Source organism: Miniopterus natalensis, chromosome 14 (assembly GCF_054644295.1).
Source record: "Miniopterus natalensis isolate mMinNat1 chromosome 14, mMinNat1.hap1, whole genome shotgun sequence".
NCBI classification, from domain to species: domain Eukaryota; kingdom Metazoa; phylum Chordata; class Mammalia; order Chiroptera; family Miniopteridae; genus Miniopterus; species Miniopterus natalensis.
Window position 1 is genome coordinate 43,284,008 of NC_142094.1, and position 22,087 is coordinate 43,306,094.

At 34.9% G+C, this 22,087-nt stretch overlaps 1 protein-coding gene across 11 annotated transcripts in view; it reads left to right on the plus strand.

The window, feature by feature from the left end:
• BTRC (beta-transducin repeat containing E3 ubiquitin protein ligase) overlaps positions 1-22,087 on the plus strand; it is a 151,877-nt gene that overhangs the window by 87,672 nt on the left and 42,118 nt on the right. For 10 of the 11 annotated variants that reach the window (XM_016219900.2, XM_016219911.2, XM_016219901.2 and 7 more), the window contains one exon: positions 6,562-6,651. The exons of the other annotated variant lie outside the window; for it this stretch is intronic. In XM_016219900.2, the coding sequence (XP_016075386.1) occupies positions 6,562-6,651 (90 nt within the window). The remainder of the gene's footprint in view (positions 1-6,561; positions 6,652-22,087) is intronic. 11 annotated transcript variants of the gene reach the window in all.

The following is a 22,087-nucleotide window of genomic DNA, read 5'->3' on the forward strand; positions in this document are numbered from 1 at the left end:
AAACAAAGCCCTGGAGAATACCCAGGGATGAATGTGTAACTGTCTTGACTATTTTAACTTCAGTATGTCTTGAAATAGGGTAGTGTGATTCCTCCATATTTTAATTTTAATATTTTATCTAGTCTAGATACTTTGTATTTGTATTTAAATTTTAGGATCAATTTAGCAAAAGTTTTTCAGTGCTATTGTAATTTTTTAATTTTGTTTGTTGCTTATTATAGATACAGTTGATTTTTGATTGTTGACCTTATCTCCTGTTATTTGTAAATGAAGACAATTTTATTTCTTTTCCAACTTATATGCCTTTTACTTCTTTTCCTTGGTTTATTTGAATGTTGAATAGATGTGGTAAGAGGACATCTTTGCCTTGTTTCCAGTCTTAGAGGAACAGTATTTACTCTTTCATCATTGACTATGATGTTAGTTGAATTTTTTTTCAGATTTCTTTAATGGGATTGAGTTCCCTTTTGAGTACAAGTTCCCTTTTATTTCTACCTTGCTGAGGTGTTTTTTAAAAAAATTATAAATGGGTGTTTAATTTTTTCAAATGCTTTCCCCCCTTTTATTCTGTTAATATGGTGAATTGCATTAATTGGCTTTAATGAGAATTTTTGTGTCTGTGTTCATGAGAAATATGTAGTTTTCTTTCCCCTTTTTTGGGTCAGATTTTGGTGTCAGGGTTATGCTGATCTCATAAAATGGGTTGGGAAGTCTCTTCCTCCATTTTTTAAAAGTGTTTGTGTATGATCTTGGTGTTATTTCTTCCTTAATATTTAATAGAATTCACCAGTGAAACCATCTGGGCCAGTAATTTTTTTCATAGTGGAAAGAATTTAAATATTTTTAATTTATGCAGAATGATTTTCAATAAAAATTTCAATTTTTAAAATAGATATAGAGCTATTAAGATTTTCTGTTTCTTATTATGTCAGTTTGGGTAATTTGTATCTTTTAAGAAATGTGTAACATTGCAGTCTGTTAATATCTTTTATTTTTTTTTAATTTTTTTAAATATATCTTTATTGATTTGAGAAGAAAGGAGAAGGAGAGACAGAGATAGAAACATCAATGATGAGAGTCACTGATCGGCTAGCCCGCAACCCGGGCATGTGCCCTGACCAGGAATCGAACCCTGATCGCCTGGATCCTAGGTCGACGCTCAACCGCTGAGCCAAGCCCAACCGGGCAATATCTTTTATTTTAATACTCAGATTATTCCATATTGGGCTAATAAGTGCCCTCTGACATATCTCTATCATTCCTTGCGTATTTCCAGGTTCATCTTATATTTTCCCTGTTTAATCCTGGAATCAGCCATTTCTCGAGGAAGTGCTACGTATGGTTCCTTTTAGCTCAGAATGGTATTGAGAAGCCACGATTGAAACGTTAACTTTTATTTTACACCTATATTTATATTTTTTGAAAACCATGAGTTCACATTAATTCCTCTAATTCTAATCCAACACCACAGTTTATTCTAAATTTTTTTCTTTTCATATTTGTAATTCTTTTTTTTTAAAATAATTTTTATTTTTGTTTAAAGTATTACAGATGTCCCTTTTTCTCCCCAATGACCCATTCCCCCCCCCCCCCCGTTCCTTCCCCCTCCCCAGTCACTCTCCCCACCATTGTCTGTGTCCTTGGGTTGTGTATATATGCACATAAATTCTTTGGTTACTCTCTCCCCCTCCATCCCCCCGCCCCCCTCCATCCCTCTGACATTTGGTCAGTCTCAACTATGCTTCCATGTCATTGAATCTATTCTGCTCGTCAATTTATTAAGTTATTTAGATTCCACGTATAAGCGAGATCATGTAATTCTTTTTTCTAATAGTAAGAAACTTGGTTTGAGATTTTTTCCCCCTTTCAGCACTTTAAAAATGTTGTTCCTTATCTTCTAACCTTCCTTGTTTATGGTAAAAAGTCTGCCACTATTTATATTGTTGCTTCCATGTATGCAGAGTCCCTTTTTTCCTTTGGCTGCTTCAAAGTTTTGTCTTTGTGGTTTTTCAGCAGTTTTTACTGTGTTGGACCTAAGTTTTGATTTCTTTGTTTTTAATCTCCTTGGGGTTTGCTGATCTTAGATCAGTAAGCCAATGGTTTTCACCAAATTAGAGAAATATTTGGTCACCATTTTTATAATTTTTTTGTGTCCTATTCTCTCTTCTGGGTCTCCAAGTAAACATATGTTGTTAGATCATTGAAAATTGTCCCACGGATGACTGAGATTCTGTTTCTTGTTTTTTCTTTTTCTGTTCTTCAGTTTAGATCATTTCAATTGATCAGTCTTTAATTTCATAGATCTTTTCTTCTGCTATCTCCAATCTGCTTTTCAACCCATCCAGTAAATTTTTAATTTCAGATAATGTACTTTTCAATTCTAGAATTTCTAGTTCATTCATTTTAGGTTTTCATTTTTCTGGTGAAAATTTTCATGTGAAAATTTCCATTGTGATCATATTTTTCACTTAAATTGTTCAACATATTTATTATGGCTTCTGTAGAGCCTTTATGTGCTGACTCCTACAACTAGATCCTCTCATGGTCATATTCTTTTTGTTCCTTTTTCTCTTGACTATAGGTCCCATTTATCTGCTTCTCATATATAGAATTTTTTTTATATATAATTGGCATTATAAATTATACATAGCAGAGACTATGGATTCTTTTATCTCCCACTGATTAACTTTCCAGCTAATTGTGACTGCATAGAGTCTGGTTTTGTGCCCATTAGGGGCAGATGTGTTTTGATTTTGCCCTTTAGTCCTAAAGCAGATCTCTTAGTCCTAAGACTTATTCTTTAGTCTCAGTGCAGGGTTTTTCTGAGTTTTCAGTGGAAAGTTTGAGGTGCTTATTAAGCCCCTCTAACTTAGTAGGAATCAAATTATAAACTGTCTCCCCTCATGGGAAGCAGCTAGAATCTCTGCTCAGATCTTCTAGACTTCCAGCTGTTACTTTCCATTGGAATGCTTGGAGTCTCCCACTCATGTATGTAGCTTGGGAGTTAGCCACGGATTTGAGGGGAATTTATATGCATGTTTTGATGATGCTTCCCTCCCCCATGGCTCTTTCTGTTTTCCATGATTTCCCTTCTCAATTTCCAGCCACTGTGGTAGCCCTGAACTCCATCCTCTGACATCTCAAGCCAATAGACTGTGGCTTTCTAATTGAATTTTAGTTGCCCTGCACCAAGTAGACTGGTGAATAGTAGTACCCTTAGGGAAAAAGCACATAAACATGGATCTCACCCAGAGTGGTTATCCTCTTCCAAGGTCAGTCCACTTCTTCCCCCAGTTTCTGCCTGCTTTAGATCAATCTTCTGCCTTTAAGTAATTTTAAAATATTTTTCTATGGTTTATAATTATTATCTCTAGAGGGTTAATTTAATACAAACATTTCTACCATTATTGGAACAAGAATTTTTTTTGCTTAAAGTTTTATTTGATTCAGTATATACCAATTATTACATAAATGTCTTTTTAAAACACAGTTTATTTTTTAAAAATTGTATGTTGTCTGTACATGAATAGTAAATGTTTGTGGTATTAGTAGTTACAAAAGAAGTACTTAACCCTGAGCCCAGATATAAATGTACCAGAGGCCTATATATACTAATGTCAGATGATCCAATTTATTCTTTTAAAATATGTGATTTGAAATAATTTCAAGTTAAATGATTTAAGAATAAAACTGTTAAGTGGATTTTTTAAAAATTTAACTTGTGCCCGGCCGGGTGTGGCTCAGCGGTTGAGCATCGACCTAGGATCCAGGAGATCGAGGTTCCATTCCTGGTCAGGGCACATGCCCGGGTTGCGGGCTCCATCCCCAATGACTCATCATTGGTGTTTCTATCTCTCTCTCCCTCTGCTGCCCTCTCTCTGAAATCAATAAAGATATAAAAATAAAATTAAAAAATTAAAAAATAAAATAAAAAATTCAACTTGTTTAAATGAAAACCAATTTTATAATATTTTTTCTCGTTTTTTCAATTTTATTTTTGTCTACTTATTCTCTTTTCAAAGAATGATAATTGACCAAAAATGAATTATTTAAAATATTTATGCAACCATTGCTGATATAAATAAACAAATAAGTAAATGGGTGAAGAAATCATAGCTCTTCCTTATAGAAAAATTCCAGTTAATAAATATAGAAGGAAAGGGAGAAATTTAAAAATTACCAATAGAACACTACAATAAAAATTACCATAGGCAAGATCTAGCAATGGATACTAAAATTAGTGGGCAAAGTTGAAGCAGAAAAAGAGTGTTTGCATAATCTCAAAGTGTTTTCCCCAATATAAAAGGAAGAAAAATAAGTTTATAATTCGGAATCTTGGCATACACGATCTTAAGCAAGTGATCAAGGTTAACATGACCAGAAGTATTCATCAACATATATCCTGACTTGATACATTGAGACAGGCACATCACCTCTGTGATATCCTTCCTAATAATGTATAACCTCAACCTGATCGTGAGAAAACATGAGACAAACCCAAACTGAGGGACATTCCATAGATTAATTAATCAGTACTCTTCAGATGTGACAGAGTCATGAAAGATGAGAATTTGTAACAGATTAGAGGAAACTGAAGAGACATGACAACTGAATGAAATGTGGGATCTTGGATTAGATCCTAAACAGAAAAGAGGCAATAGTGGGAAAAGTGGTGAAACTCAAGTTCTTTATATTGTACCATGTTAATTCCTTAGTTTTGATAAATGTTCTGTAGTTATGTAAGACATTCACATAAGGGGAAGCTGCGGGAAGAGTATACAGGAACTCATACCTATTTTTACAACTGTTCCGTATATCTAGAATTTTTAAAAAATGGATTCTTTCCTATTGTTAGTTTTAAGAAATCACTTGTATCTTCAGATTTTTCTCTTTAATTTCAACACACACATTTATACCAGTAGTTCTCAGAGTGTTCCTAGACTAGCAGCATTAACATCAACTGGGGACTTGTTAAAAATGTAAATTCTCAGAACCTCTGGGGATGGGGCCTAGCAATCTGTGTTTTACCAAGCCCTCCAGATGATTCTGATGCATGCTAAACTTTGAGGACCATGATTTGTACCATCAGTAAAAACTCAATTAAAAGGAAACATTTTTATTAACATATTGGCCAGTTAATAATGTTTACCTACCATAAAGTATAACCAGTTTTCTTTGTTTTCATATGTCTATTGATTTCAGAGAGAAGAAGGGAGAGGGAGAGAAAGAGAGAGAGAGAGAGAGAGAGAGAGAGAGAGAGAGAGAGAGAGAGAGAGAGAGAGAGAGAAAGAAAGAAACATCAATGTTGAGAGAGCCATTGATCTGCTGCCTCCTACACGTCCCCTGCTGGGGATCTAGCCCACAGCCGGGGCATGTGCTCTGACCAGGAATTGAACCTTGATCTCCTGGATCATAGGTTGATGCTCAACCACTGAGCCATGCCGGCCGGGCCTAGTTTTCTTTTTAATTGTGGTAAAATACATGTAACATAACACTTACCATGTTAGTCATTTTAAAATGTACAGTTCAGTGGTATTAAATACATTCACATTGTTGTATAACCATCACTACCATCCATCCCCATAACTCTTTCACCTTGTAAAAATGAAACGCTGTACCTGTTAAACAATAACTCTCCATTTCCCTCTTCTCCCAGTGCCTGGCAACCACTGTCTCTATGATTTTGACTATTCTAAATATCTCACATAAGTGGAACTATACAGTATTTACTTTTTTTGTGATGGGTTTATTTCGCTTAGCCTAATGACCTCAAAGTTCATCCATGTTACAGTGTGTGTCATAATTTCCCTTCCTTTTTAAGGCTGCATAGTATTCCATTGTGTGTATATACCACATTTTGCTTATCCCTTAACCCATCAATGTACAGTTGGGTTGCTTCCACATTTTAGCTTTTGTGGATAATGCTGCTATGAACACTACATACAAATATATATTCAGGATTGTTTTTAATTCTTTGGGGTATATACTCAAAAGTGGAATTGTTGGATCATATGGTAATTCTGTTTTTAATTGTTTAACTACCACCGTACTGTCCGGTGGCTATACCATTTTACATTTCCATTAACAGTGAGTGCACAATGGTTCCAATTTCTCCACATCTTTGCCAACACTTGTAATCTGTGTGTATTTTTGTTGTTGGTTTACTAATAGGTGTGAAATGGTATCTTATTATAGTTTTGATTTGCATTGCCCTAGTTATTAGTGATGTTGACCATTTTTCATGTGCTGGCTGTATATCTTCTTTGGAGAAATATCTATTCAAGTCCTTTGCCCATTTTTGAATAACTAACACCCCCACCTTCCATACATACAGTGAACCACGGCTGTTTACGTACTCATTCATGGGCACATCAGTGGCTCTCATGGTCTTTCACTCTTTGTTTTCCCCTGTCTGCCTTGTCCCTCAGCACTCATAAATCTGGAATTTACATATAGGATCCATTTGTTGATTTTGAGAAATAGGGCAGAATTTAAAAACTATATATGATAATATTTAAACCTGTTTAAAAAAAACCCAACCCACCACACCTCTCTTTACAGACTTATAACAGCTGTACCAGACTCTGCTTAAACCAAGAGACAGTATGTCTAGCAAGCACTGCTATGAAGACTGAAAATTGTGTGGCCAAAGTAAGTAATATTACTCAATATATATTATATTACATCATAACAATGCCTTATCTATAGACATCTTCACTCACTGCTGCTATTAAAGACTATTATAGGATTTTATATTTTAAAAATGATATAGCAGGCATCAACAAATTTGATTGTTAGATTACAAGTTGGAATCGCCAGCTCTTTAATTGCAAAAGAGTTTTTCGATTCTGTACTTGATTCTGTACACTTTAGTCTAAATCATATTTGTTGCTTGATACTAATTATGGATTATAACAAAAAAGTAAGGTTTGTGTAAGAAAATAAATAAATTGTAAGTTCATGGTTTTTAAATGTAATTAAGTATAATGTACACCATTGCAAGGGTTGTACATATTAGAGATCTTACAGTCTAATAATCATATTAACTATGACTTAGATTTTCTAAGTATCTCTAATTACTCAAGAGTTTTGACCTAAATTTAGACATCAGCCATTTTGATTATTCCAAGAATAAGTAAAATTCCAGTATGCGCTCTGTTTCTAGATTTTTCGTTGCATATCTGCAAAATTATTGCCTTCAACAACTGTTTTGTCACTGTTACAACATTCTCAATTTTAACTATTGTATTATACACTTAGACTCTCAGTTACTATTATTATTAGAGCCAGGACTGGTATCCTTTGCTACAAAAATCAAAGAACAGCAATATTTTTCGTTATTTTTATCTTATTTCTTAAAACATGCAGTACTTTATCAACTGAAAATATATCATAGAAAATATCAATGGAAATGATCCATATACAAAATGTCAGAATTTATTTAAAATGATAGTTTAAAAAGATAAGAGTCGGTCATTTACGTGTCTCTTAAATTAGAATGTTTTAATGATTTGCTGTAAAATATGAATATTATAAATTATAAATATTTATATATTTCACTTTTCAGTCATTTAGTTACAACTAGCAAGTGCTAATTGACCCTATTTTATAGCTAGCATTTGTACATTGAGATAGGAAACCGATTATTTGGGCCTTTAAAAATAATCTGTCTCCTTTTTGGCCACAGTGCTCTCAGATTTATCACAAGTGGGTGACTTCTGGCTAAACAAGATAAAATCTTAACATGAGCACCGATACAAGGACAGGGTGACGATTTTAATGAGTTTCATTGAGAGCCGGCCAAGTGAGCATCTGTTCCTTTTGTTTTCTCCATACTTTTTAAGCCAGGATCTCTAAAGCTCCGTAGTTATTTTGGTGTGTGTCCTTATAATGTGGCGTGTGTTTTTTTTCTCTTCCACCCTCTACTTCAGTGGTGCATGGTTAGAAATCTTCTGGCATCTGGCACAATGGCATAATTTCTTCTATGCTCTTGGATGAGGAAATAAGTTTGCTGATTGCTGCTCATCAGTCTGTTTCCTTTGCTCCCAGATGGTGACCCTTTCATCCCATTCTTGCTTATTTTAACATTATTCTGACATCTATATCCTTTAATTGATTCCTTAAGTACCCTAATTTAATAATGATTTCTATCATTCTCTGTTGGAAACCACCTAACTTTCTGGTTCCTTTTATTGGTCCTATCTTCTGGTTCGTTTCTTCAGAGTTTAGGCAAATAAACAGTTGATCAATGGCAAGTAAAAGCATATAGCTGAAATCTTTTTTCTTGCAACAGCCTTCAGTGAGATACCAAAAACATGGGAATAGGGGAAGAATTTTTCCATTTTCATTTACATGTGTTATAGTATCTCATGATTCTGTGCTGTTTTTGTTGGCCTCATTTATTGCTTGACCTTTGAAAAATAATGACTTGCTACTATTTTTGTAGGTCTGTAAGCTTGTCCCTATTTCCTGTTCTTCACCTTTAACCCTTAACTGAATAGTTTCATCTGCTACACTTAATATGGCTACAGTGGTTTTTAACTTGGTACAAGTGTCTGTTGATTCAGATTGTACTTCAAAGTCGCCTTGAATGTCCAGCCATCTCCACGTGAGAGCAACTATAATATAGTGATATCAACCATTTCTGGTTCTAGTTCAAAGCAGTCAATTCTGGTAGGAGTGACTTTGTTTTAGGCGGAGATGGTAATTAAAGTCTAAAACCTTACTATTGTTTATATGCATTTTATAGAAAACTGTAATACCAGTTATTCCTTCAAAAACAGCAGTGTTGTTATGTTCAGACCCCTTATAGTGAGTGCATTGTATGTGACTCTTCACTGCCAGAAAAGTCTTACAATAAATGTTTTATAATAGGCCTATGAAAAGGGACCTGTTTGTCCTCTTTAGAATACAAAAAAACAAAGTTGTAAGATAAACTACAGCCATGCTGTTAATAATAATCTGAATCTCTAACTTGAAGAATGATATTCCCCCCCCCCCGAAAATAAAAATAAAAATGGAAGAGGGGTCATTTTATCAGTATAACTCAATCCAGGTAGTATTTGGAGACACTGAAATGTCTTTTATTTTCTTCTAAAGCCTTCCTTCTTACCAATTATAGCCCCATATTTTATGAGATTTGTATTTGAACATGATGAGCTTTGTATTTATTGTAGCTTTAAATGGACAGTCATTATTGACTGCCAACTTAGTCTTTAAAATCAATAGTTACATTGTATCTAATGTCAACCTTCATGATGTTTTTTAATTGATAAAGAAAACTAACTTGAAAAATGAAGAGCATTAATTCTTTATGTTATCTTTTAATTGACTTTATTTAAATATTACTGAAAAGTTTGGTTTCAGGCTTTTCCTTAACTTGCCCTTACACACACACACACACACACACACACACACACACACACACTCAGGCTTTTCCTTAACTTGCCCTTACACACACACACACACACACACACACACACGAGTTAAAATTGAGTCGTTGGAACATATCTACTTAGATTTCTGTCCAGGTAGGAAGAAGTACTGCCTCTATGTTTAGAAAATAAACCACTTCAGTAGTCCTTTGTAGATGTTCTGTATTATAGTTATTGTTGTTTGTTGTTATTGTTTTTTACTTGAGACTAATAATCTGTTTGCAACTGACTGAGGCAGAAAAATGTGATGTTCCTTTCCACTTACTCCAGATTTTGATAGAAGACTTGTTTTATTTATTTCCAAAATTATATCCGCAGGAAACAAGCTGTTTAAATTCAGATTATGCTGAAGCAAAATGGTCCTGGTATGAGAAGCAACGTGCTGTTTTACGAGCACAGAGTCCCTTTTCTCATAACTGATTGATAGTAAATATTTTCCTGAAGAATTATTGCCAACCATGAACAGTGCAACTGTTTCACTTTTTTTCCGTGCTACTTGCTGTACCAGCCATTGTCGGTAATTAAGATCTACAATTCACAATGCAGACGTTTGCACTTCCTCTGGGTCTGTGCTATTTATAAGGCATTTCAGCTGTTCAGAGTTTCTTTTGAGTTTTAAACTCCATGTTAACAGGCTTCTTTAATATACTGTTCCACAAGTAAGACATCAGATGGTCCATTCTTCGCACAGGCTCCTCTGTTGGGTCTAACAGTTAGCTTTGTGGAGAATATATTTATATTTAACCATATCACTGAGGCCAGTGTGGTTGGAAAAACCCTGGAGTGTAACCTGTTATACATTAGGCTTATCGCTAAGGCAGGAATAAAGTTGAGAAGTAATATTTTTCCTTTCATCTTCAAATGTTCATATTAATTTAATGAGTGTTAATATTAGGGGTGGGTTACGGAGAGGTTCTGAGAAATGCTTAGCAGAGTGACTTTTCCAAGTTCACTTTGAAGTAATAATAGAATCAAGGGCCATTGTTATAAACAGGAGTTTGTGTGTTTGTCAGATTAAGGACACAAGAATATATAACCTTCTGGATGTGCATGATATTTAGGAATACAGACAAAGGACACCAAAATGGATCAGCAGATTGACTGCACATGTGTTGTGTAATCAGCTTTAGGAACCCTAAGTAGCCTATGCCATTGGAGAGGAAAGTATAAACAGGAATCCAGGTCTGTGTTAAAATTGGTAAAATTCAGAGTCATTTTCTACCATTTCAAGAGAGTTAATTAAAAAAAAAGTAAAAAATTCCAGACCCCAGTGAGAATCTTCATGAATTATGCCTGAGAGCCAGAGTAACTCCTTGCACAGTCTCCTTGTTACCTGCATTCATTGTTAAACATACAAGAGAAAGAAACAAGAAACTGAAGAGGGGTTGACAAAATATGTTTAAAACTTTGTGCTGAGATCAAACTTGCTGTTTTTAAGCCTGAAGTCAGCTGCATTGATTCTGCACGTTGGTCGCCAGCATCTTTCAGCAGAGCAGATCTGCAGAGAAAGGCAGTACACAGGTTTCAGTGCTGATTTCCTGATGGCCCCTTGAATACAAGAGCTTATAACAAAGCCTTTCCAAGGCAGTTTTATTTGCCAAAAACTTTCTGTAGTCCTTTTTAACTACAACCACAGTGTTCTTGTAAACTTTTTCCCTCCGTGAACTCTTTATGAACCTTTTTTTTTTTTTAAGATAGCAGCAGTGGTTCAACTGTTGGGAACCACTGATATATCTGACAGAGATGCTTCAAGATGCTAGAACCTATTCACATTTCTTTCTAGCCAGGAAGCTAATAAGATTGAGTTTGACTTTGTGGATTGATCTAGATTAGCATGAGATGAGCCCAGTCAGTGCCTTCTTCAGTGAACAAGGAAAGGGTGGGAGAGAGGGGTGAAGGAAGAAAGTTCTTCATCAAGAATTGACTGCAGTATTGCCTGCTGATGCATGTCAGATCACCCGCACGGAGAGATCACATGGCTTCTCCAAAAGTCAAACGATCAATTCGCCTCGTTTTGGCTCTGTACTTAATGCACAAACAGTGCGATCTGCGGGGCTGTAATTGCATTGTTAGGGCCAAGGAACAAGCCTGTGCCTTTTCAGCAGACAGCTGGCAGGGAGAGAGGCATGTTGTTAGGAAAGAGAGAGGCAAGGCAAATAAAATTACTGCTAACGCTCAGAGATCGGCAGGAGTCCTACTTGCCTAATCTTACCGGTGGGAGCAAGCGGCTGTTGTAATCCAATTATAGCAGCATAAGCAATTTGTTAGACACTCCGCATAATGTAACAATTTCCCAATAAACTCTGACTTGTAATAACGTCGGCAAGAGTCCGCATAAATCTGCCCGAATGGTGGGGGCTGGAGCGTTCGGCTGGGGGCTTGTAATTGGCGCCATCAGCACGTTTTGCAGAGTGCAGTATGGTGCAGTCTTTTAGTGCAGGAATTTTAAGGAGAAAGCATGGCACATGTTTCTTAGAAAAAAGAAAAGTGGCCATTAAAAGGGGAGCAGCAAGAAGGGCATACTCTTGTCTTCACATTACCTACGAATCTTAGTGTAGAAAGAAAACAGGAGGAAGCCATGTTTCCTTCTAATACTAAAGGGGGGGAGCGTGTGGATTAAATTCCTATATTTAAAAGGCATCGGTTTCTTTTATTTTACCCTCCTTCTCCAGCCCCCCAAAATGCTGTTCAGGCAGCAGTTAGGTAGCATTTTTATAAGATGTTCATAGCCAAGCAAGCCTAGAAATACAAAGTTTAAGTTTATTTTCTCCTAGAATTTAGCATTTTCTTTATAATAGGAAAATGTAGTTTCTTTGTGCCCAAGACAGATTTTTTAGGGCTATTATCTCATTGAATATCAAACCTTTCTGGGGAGTTCTGTCTTCTGCTTTAAGAAACGTCTCTAACTAAAGAGTTTTAAAACCCAGCTTGTTGTTCACTTAGCTGGCTTTACTACAGTGCTTATTTTCCAGTTCTGAAAAATATTGTGAATATATATGATGCTAGGATCAGTTTCTCTTGTTGGACACTTACATTGTACGAGAATACAGTTTTTTAAATTTAAAACTATACCTGTATGATTATTACAGAAGTAATTTTGATTCCTAAGTTGTAAAATTTTGTTTTGAAAAAAATATTTGTTATTGTGTTGAGAAAATAGAACCTCCATTATTTATTGGTTGATTAGTATTTGTTGTCACAGAATAGAGTTTCTTATTTATATGAGGTATAGGATGTGGAGAGCATTCAATAGATTTTAGTTAATAAACAGGTTTTTATGCAACTGAGTGCATTAAATGTTATCTATCTATTTTCTTATGCCAACCCAACTCTTCATTGTTGTTAATTTATGTCAAAGCCAAGCTTTTGAAATAAGAACAGGATTCTTCAAAATATCATATTGCTGTGGGTATTATTACAATAAATATTTACTTTCAGTATAAACATTTCTTTCTGAAGCAAACACTGCCTTGTTTGACTGGAGCTACATCAATAAACTGCAGTACCTCTAATAAAGCCACTCAGTGTCTGGGTTTAACTAATGGCTGATTTTCATGGCTTTGACAGTGAGCTGTGTGCGTTATTTTCTCCTGATATTGTAAAAATAATGAGAGCAAATTAGAACAATCAGTTTACACAGATAGCTCCTGATTGGAGGCGATGGGCAATATGGCAGCAGATAATCCATCTTCGGGCTCCTGTCACATTAACTTCAGCAGTATGAAAAGATCAGGTGGGGTAAGCAGGGATCCTGCCCAATCAGAACACTGAAATTAATGAGAAGAGCATTGTTCTGTGAGCAACCTTTTAATTAGCAAGACTGGAAACGGAGGGAGTGATGAAGGCAGTACCACAGCTGCACAATACCAGGCACAATTCCTGAAAAGGGGGGAAATCTGTTTTAACATCACACTTTTCTTGCAGTTTGCAGGCATTGTGTTTCTAACTCTAGATTTGGTTCACAGACTAAGAAATACTGCCTACTTCCCAAAGTAGTGTCACAAATATGGTTGACAATCTTTAGACTATAATTCTATCATGGTTCATTCAGGATTTTGATTACTAGCACACTTTTTTTGGCATTGCACTCTGGGTTCTAACTTTTGAATTTTTAAAAACCGGATAACCTAAGAAATTAAATTTTAAAAAGGTCTGCCTTGTCAACCTATCACCACTCCACCCCTCCAGTTTAGTTGCAAGTAGCATGAGAGTTTTCTGATTTGGAGCAACTTCTGTCACGTTTCTAGTTGCATAAAAGAGGAGCAAAATCTAGGCAAGTAAACTATGGCATATTTAAATTGTGTTCCTTTCCTGATACAGTTTATTAGGAAATTTGCTGGGGGGTTTTCCCCCATGCCATTGACTTCTCAGTATTAGGAGCTGTGTTATTTTAATTTATGTAATTGAATATCAATGAATGGTGTTTATAGGAGCAAGAGGGGAAAAAATCTATGCAGTAACTGTGACTAAAGACTGACTTATCCATTTAACATTGTTATACTAAAATTGTAACATTGTTAATCATCCCTGTAATATTGAAAATATGGTATAAGGCTATGGGAGACATTAATGAGCCAAATTTTCTCTACCAAATCCGTTTTCTGGGCCTTCTTTAGCAGGCTGAAACTTTGGGAAAGTATATGAAGCCATCAGGATTTGTGGTATTTTAGCCTTTATACCTTAAGCTTAGCAGCTTACTGTAAAAGCAAGTAATATATTACAGGCTATGTAAATGAATCCAGATGCCTTTCAAAGATATATAAATAATTTTTTTCTTGATATTAAGTGTTAACTGATTTTTATTTATTAATACGTTAAATAAATGTTTATCAGTACCCATCTGAGTACAGAATTAGCAGGAGCAAGCCTAAAGTATAGTATATAGCATTCAGGTTAAGTGTAAGGTGATCTTTTCTCATTATAGTTAATAAGACTTTTTCATAATATATATAGCTAATGGTGATTGTAGCCTTGCAGCCTTAAGATACTGTACAGTATTTTCAGAATGTAAGCCCCTGATATTATACCTCTGTGCAAAACATAAAACAAAGGCACTTGACTTCCCCCTAGTACCCATCTCTCTACCCTTCTTCCCCACAGAATCTTTAGTATAGCTTTTGGAATTCTGTCAGAAACCTGATTTTTTACTGATAGTGAGCTTTTAGTGAAAATATTTAGACTGGTATGTATTTTAGGATCAGTGACTTAATACTAAATAGTCTCTAGGACGTCCCTTTTCCATTCTTTAAGAAAATGGTGCTATTGTGCATATTAATATTTTAAAGGCCACTTGTTAGAATTTTGCATGAACTTTTCTGCATTCAGTCTGGAAGAGAGATTTTTATTCTTACAGTTTTATGGATTTTTGTGGCTTTTCATTCTCCTCTCTTAGTTTGACAGTTTCAGAAGCTTGAGCTCATAAGCTCTCCATGAATAAATATGTTCTTAGTTATGTGGTATAAATAGATCACTTACAAAGCTTGTGAAACCCGAGCTATCCTTTTGAAGCTTTTAGTACCCGTGAGCTCAGGATCCATATATGTTAAATTTTATTCTTGTGTCATGACTTCAGCTTATAAGGCAAACGACCTATGAATTCAAATGACTATTTTACTCTATACCAAGTTTCTACAAAAATAAAATTGTATTTTTCCCTTTTTCCCATGATTCTGGAATTCCACCTGACTTAGTGATCTTCCCAATATTTGTTCTTGTTATAGAATTCTTTTCTAGTAAGATTTGTTTCCTAAGATCAATGTTAAAAGACACCAATTTTTTGAGGGCGTCTTTTTTGGTTTATACTTGTAATTACAGAAATGTATAACTGGTTGACTGACCAAGAAACTCCTTTTTTGATTTCCTGACAGAGCTAGTCACCTTAAATTCCACTAATCCCAAACCTAATCAATAGTTCACTTTAGAGAAATTTTTACTAGTCTAGTCCTTTGGAACTTACCCTTACACCTTTATTTAAAGTTCTTATGTATGGAACCAAGTGAATCTCTGAGGCTATTGTAATCCTTTCTAAGTGCCACCCCCATTTTTAGATTGGGGATATGTTCCTATATAAGGAATTGAAAAAATGTCAGTTTTCTTTTTTGTGTATCTTCAGGATGGAAGACCTTTATCCCCCCCCCCCCCCGGTTTTGTACTACTAAAAGTTTGAGTTGAAGAGATAATACATTTAATATTTACTGCCCCTGTGCTTAGGCACTATAGTGCTAGCTATATGATGTATTTCAATCCTTACATGAACCTGATGAGATGGATATTACCCTTATTTTACAGATAAGGAACCTGAAGCTTAAAGTTAAACCTTTTCCCAAGTTTTTACATCTCTAAGTTGTAGAGTCAAGTTTTGAACTCAGACCTTCACTACTTCAGAGTCCTTGCTCCTCTACTATACCTGGTTGCCTTTCAAATAGTACTTGGAGGCCCTGTGTATCTCTCCTACTGTTATACTTGGTCTTACACTAAGAAGCACCTATAGCTTTTCTCCATTTGATTTTCTATAGCATTTTTTACATCTAGCAAATACCATTTGTATCTTTCCAGACCTACCCCACCTCCCTGCCCCTACTGCTTATAAAATATCTTGTTCTGACCAAACTGAGCCAAGTACTGTATTGAGAAAACTTAATTATCTCTATTCTGGGTTACCTACTCAGTGATTCTACTTTAAATGCTTACTCAATAATAATCACCTACCTTATAAATGGAGGGAGGCTTTAAAGGATCTAAGATGGCTTCATGGCTCCGTGTTCCATTGTTCTACATATAAAATGAGTGGAACAGTATGAATCCAACACTGTTTAAAGTGGTGATTCATACCTTAGTAGTTGTTTTAGAAGTTGTTACGGAATACAGATCTCATCCTACTGTTTGTGTTAGGATTTACAATGTAAGCATACATTGGCAGTCCTTTTATACTAAAAATTTATTTTTCCTGGTTAAGCTTGGTAATTATTTTTGTCAATTTAAAAGAATATCCCTTAAGGCTTCAAATCCCAGGCTCTAATTGAACTTCAGTAGATATTTTTATAGTTACATGCATGTTTTTAGATAGTTTAGTGATTGTGAGGACATGATGAGGGTTAATACTTGGACCTTGAAGCCCTCTGTTTCAGACAGGAGAGAGGAGGCTTGGGACACAGGTGAGTGGTTAAGAAGAAATAGGTTCATCAAAAGCAAATGAAAACAAAAAGCAAACAAACATGAATATTAGATTTTGTGTGTGTGTGTAAAAATCTCCCTGGATATTCTCTAATGGAAAGAATAGAAGTGTTTGATAGTTAAGGTTAACATAAATTTCATGCTCAGGCTTGTAAAAATATGTAAGGAGCACTTGCCCACATAGAGCACTAACACCATGACAAATAGGAATGTTGAAATATTTCTAGAAGAATGAACGTAAATTTAATTATGTTTTATATTTCAAACATTACTTCTTTAACTTTATCCACACTTTATTACAATATCTAATAGCATTAAAAATTTAATTATAAAGTTGTTTTTAAACCTGGGAGCAAGCCAAAAGGGAAATAGAAAGAGAAAACCATGTTTAAAATGAGATGGCTCCTACAGTGTTAACTATGGAGTGTGTAGCGTGACTCTGTAATGGAATATCATGGCAGGGGGTATAATACTGTAAATAAGATGAATATGCCACTTGTGGATTAATGGGCAACCTAAAGAGTGGCTTTATTTACATCTATATGTGAGGTTCATTTTTAGTTTGTATATTTTCTCTTATTCTTGTGATTAGAGTACTTATAAACCTGACAGTTTAATTGGGGAACATTTTTTTAAAAATCAGTTTCCTCAAACGCTGATACACACACACACACACACAGTGTACATATATAATTTTTGGTAGGATTAATATAGTATCATTTTAGACTTTAATATTGATAGGTTAAAGGAGCTTTCTTTAACTTTTTCTCTGGGTAATACTTAAGGGTTCTGAAATTAAGTCCAAGAAATACAGCTTTTTTATATTTTTTATAATTGATAAGGAGCAGGTGTAGACACCACATGTATCCAGACTGCAGTAGATCCTATTTGCAGTGATACAGTTTGGTGGATATGGAATGCTTTTCAAAGGTTTGGTTACTGAGTAATGTAAACTTGAATACATCTAGCCCAGGACACTATTGGAATCACTGTCTCAACATTATCACATGAGAACATGCAATAAGGGTAGATTCTAAGTGAGAGCTTTATATAACTATTATTTTTAGTTAGCTGTTTAGGTTGCTGTTGATTGTCAATTGAATACTATTATTGAGTGCTCTTGAAACTTCAGAAGTTTAAAGTTTAGACTATTATTTACTCCCTGCTTTCCCTCAATTAAAAATGTGTTATAAAACTTACTTATAAAAGGCAAATTGTATACAAAAGTAAATTAAAAGGTAGATCCTCAAATTATATATGTTGAGTCTGATTAACTTATAAACAAAAAGAATTGTGAAATATATGTTTAAAGTATTAAAATTTAGAGATTGTATCATCAAATTTGACAGCCTTTTTGCGCCATTCTTATTAAATATTTACAATGTGCCAGACACTTGACTAAGGGTTTTATATGCACTCTCACTTAAATTCTCACAATCTCATTAAGCTACAACCCTATCTTATATACAAATAAAATAGAACTCTGAGAGATCAAGCAACTTGCCCAAGGTATGTTGCAGAACTGGAATTTGAACCCAGACTGTCTGGCCCCATGGCCTGTGCTTTCAATCACTGTGTTTTGTAAATTTTAGTACATAGAAATGAGGGTGGATGTAGCAAATGGGGGGATTATCTAAAAAGTTCTTTATGGTGCCTATTATATGTTAGCAATTTATTAACACATAGCCAGGATTTGGAAAATACAGAAGTATGCAAATTGGTTATATAAAATCATAATATGGTAATACATTTTAGGTTTATGTTCTTCTCTTGCACTTACAGTATTTTCCTTTGCACCATAAGGATACCTCAGCAACCACAAAAAAGCAAAACTGTTCATTGAACCTTGTACTCTCCACTGCTGTCTATTAGGCTTTTCTTTTCAGGCTTTGATTGTGTGTAATAAAACTGTTGCTTAATTAATGCCAGGGTTCTGAAGCCTTTGGATGCCACAAAAGAGAGTGAGGTAGAGAAACCAAGAGGTAGCATCAAGTAGCTTTTCTGTCATGTTAATTTAGACCTGTCATGCTCATTCTAGTTCTTGATATAGGGCTCCCAACAGATACTAGGTGAATTGAAAGAGAAGCAGTAGTGAATCCTGTCTCAGGAAAAACACAATTCATGATCGAGGCTCTCAGTAGGTTAATGAATAACTGTTTTCAGACAATATTTCACTCCTAGTTTGGACTGCCCTTGGAATGAATGTGGCTGTGTTAATGTGACCAGCAGACATGATGCAAAACCAAACTAAGTGGTAACTTGGCCTCATGGCTTTGTGATATGTGCAGGAAAGATCCAGGACTGACCTTCACTGCGTACTTCTTTCTTTGGCAGAGGGGCACACGTGTGTTACCAGAGCATGAGAGAGGAAGTTGTGCTGATTTGTATTAATCTCCATTTGGAATGCTAAAAAAAAACAGTGGTAAAAATTTCCCTTGGAAACTGATAAAGTTTTCTTTCATTATGGACACACTTTTTGAGGGATCTATATGCTAAAAACAGGATGATAGGAAATGTTTGTTTCGTATTAAAACTCAAAAAAATTATTTCTTAGAATGCAGAATAGCGAATAACACCTCATAGTCTTCACCAAAATGAATTTACTCTTAAGGTGACTACATTCTTTTTCATTCTCTCATTCTCTCTCTTTGATTCAAGGAATTTATTAATTATAGCTAGTTTTATATTTGTATTAATTTTAACAAGACTGTTCAAAAGCGGTGTTTCTTTCAGGGTGGGGAAGAATGAGAATTAAAGCCCCTTTTATTTCTGGCTGCATTCCCAGATGGTTGTATTACAATCATTGAACTTTTAGAGCCTGCTCAAATTCTGCCTGGAGTGCATAGGATTACAACATCATATCTAAATTATACTTTCTGGCTATACCCAAACATGAAATAGACATTGCTAAGTGGAAGCATTGATACCATAATTTCAAATGGTTGAAGTGTCGGTGGAGAAGGGAGTTTTACAAACATGGGAAAAGAATACAAACTTCAGTTTGAATAGATCTCTGTTGTCCAGGGGGTTATTTAATGCTAATAAATACTTGTTTAGAACGGACGGAACTAGGTTAAGTGTTCATAGCCAAACCTTTCCCTTCTCTTCCAATGAAGAGCCAGGTTCTCCTAACACTGACCTACTTTGTTCTTATCCAGTATTGTAGGTACAATGGTTATGAAGCCATGAAGAGAAAAATAGATGAAGACCAGAAGAATTTTTTTTGTAGGAAGCACTTGGTAGCATGTTTCTTTGTTGGTGAGACATAATGTTGCTACAAATCATGAGTAAATATTCTAAATTCTCTAATATTATTACTGTTATAACCATTTTTAAGCCTCCTTTCTAAGTAGATATTTTTCTCCTGGCTTTCTGTATTGTGAACTTTACAAAACTGGCTTAGGCAGCCTATTAATTATTCACATCATAGCAACAATTAAAGCAAATTAAAAATAAAAATCGCCATATTGCATTTAACCATGGGCAGCACCAAAATGTGTCAGCTCTGTAAAGGCCTGTGGTGTTTTCTTAGTTAAAAGTACTAGAGGGAGCTCTAACCTTGTTCAGAGTAAGTGGCATATGGGAACAATTGTCTGTATGTGGCTGTAGGGTCACAATTGAAGACAGAGGCTAGTGCTGTTCTGTGGTAGAAATTTAAATATTTTTTATTAGAACATCCTGTTTCTTTTATATCAGAAAATAAGGGTTAGGACTCTTGGTTACCAAACAGGACTTTATTCACTCTTCTCTCTCTATGAATATAAGCATCTCCTTCTAATATAGTTATTCAGGAGACCCTGAATTTGACTGAATTTTCACAAAGCGAACACACCTATGTAATCACTACCAAGATTCTTTTTAAAAGAAAGAAGGAAGGAAAGTGAAAGAACATTCCAAAAGCCTTCTCCTGCCCTCTTTGTCACTCCCCTTCCAAGGATGGTTTATCCTCACTTCTAGCATCATACATTAGTTTTGCCTGTTTTTGAACCTCATCTAAGTGGAATCATACAGTACGTTATTTACTGTTTGAATTATTTTAACACAATGTTTTTGAGACTCGTTAGCTGTGATTTTTTAAAAATTCTCATTGATGTGCAGTATTTCATTATAGAATATACCAAATTTATGTATTCATTTTACTATAGATCAACATTTGGGTTCCTTTCAGATATTGATAACTACAAAAAAAATTTGTGTGTATCTTGTGATGAACATGTACAATGAATATATGTATTCTATTGGGTATTTCGCATGAACTAGGAAAGGAATCGGAATTTCCAAACTGGTGGTACCAATTTATACTCTCACCAGCAGTGAATGAGAGTTCCATTGTTTCTTTTCCTCACTAACCAACACTTGTCTGGCTTTTTCATTGTAGTATTCTGGTGTTGGGAAGCAGCAGTATCACATTATGGGTTTGTTTTTTAATATATAAAAAAATTTAGAGTCTTAACCATTTTTAAGTGTACAGTTCAGTAGTGTTAATATTCATATTGTTATCGCTTGTTTTTGAATTTAAATTTCACTTAAAATTGAGCATCTTTTTACATATTGATTGACCATTTATTTTTTTTTTAATGTTTTTATTGATTTCAGAGAGAGGAAGGGAGAGGGAGGGGGAGAGAGAGAGAACATCAGTGATGAGAGTCATTGATCAGCTGCCTCCTGCATACCTCCTCCTGGGGATTGAGCCTGCCACCCAGGCATGTGTCCTCACAGAGAATTGAACCGTGATCTCCTGGTACATAGGTCAACACTCAACCACTGAGCCATGCCCATTGGGCTTGATTGACCATTTAAATTTTAACTGCCTGTTCAAGTCTTTTGCCCATTTTTCTACTGGGTTTTATGTATTTTTCTTAATGATTTGTAGTTTTTTAATAAATTCTGGGTACAAGTCCTTTGTCTGATATGTGTGTTGCACATATTTTCTCCTACTCTGTCACTTGTCTTTGCACTTTTTAAATGATGTCTATTGATGAACAGAGGTTCTTAATTTTAATATATTCCAATTTATCAATCTTTGTCTTATATAATTAGTATTTTGACATTCTACTTAAAAAATCTGTGTCTACCCCAGTGTCATAAAGATATTCTCTTACGTTTTCTTCTTAAATTGATATTATTTTTACCTTTCACATTTAGATCTACAATCCATTTGATCTTTATGTTTGATGCTAGGTACAGGTGAAAAGTTCTTTTGTTGTTGTTGTTGCTTTTTTTAAAAAAATATTGATTCAGTTGACCCAGCAGCATTTATTAAAATATGTATTTTCCTCTATACTGGATTGTTTCTTTGTTATAAATTACATGACCATGTATGTATAGATTTTTGTCAGATCTTCACCTCTGGTAGTAAACCTTCCAGATTTTTTGTTATTCTTAATATTACCTTGGTTATTCCTGGCCATTTGTGTTTCCATATAAATTTTAGAGTCAACTTGTCAATTTTTACCACATGTGTGACCTTTGCATTGCCT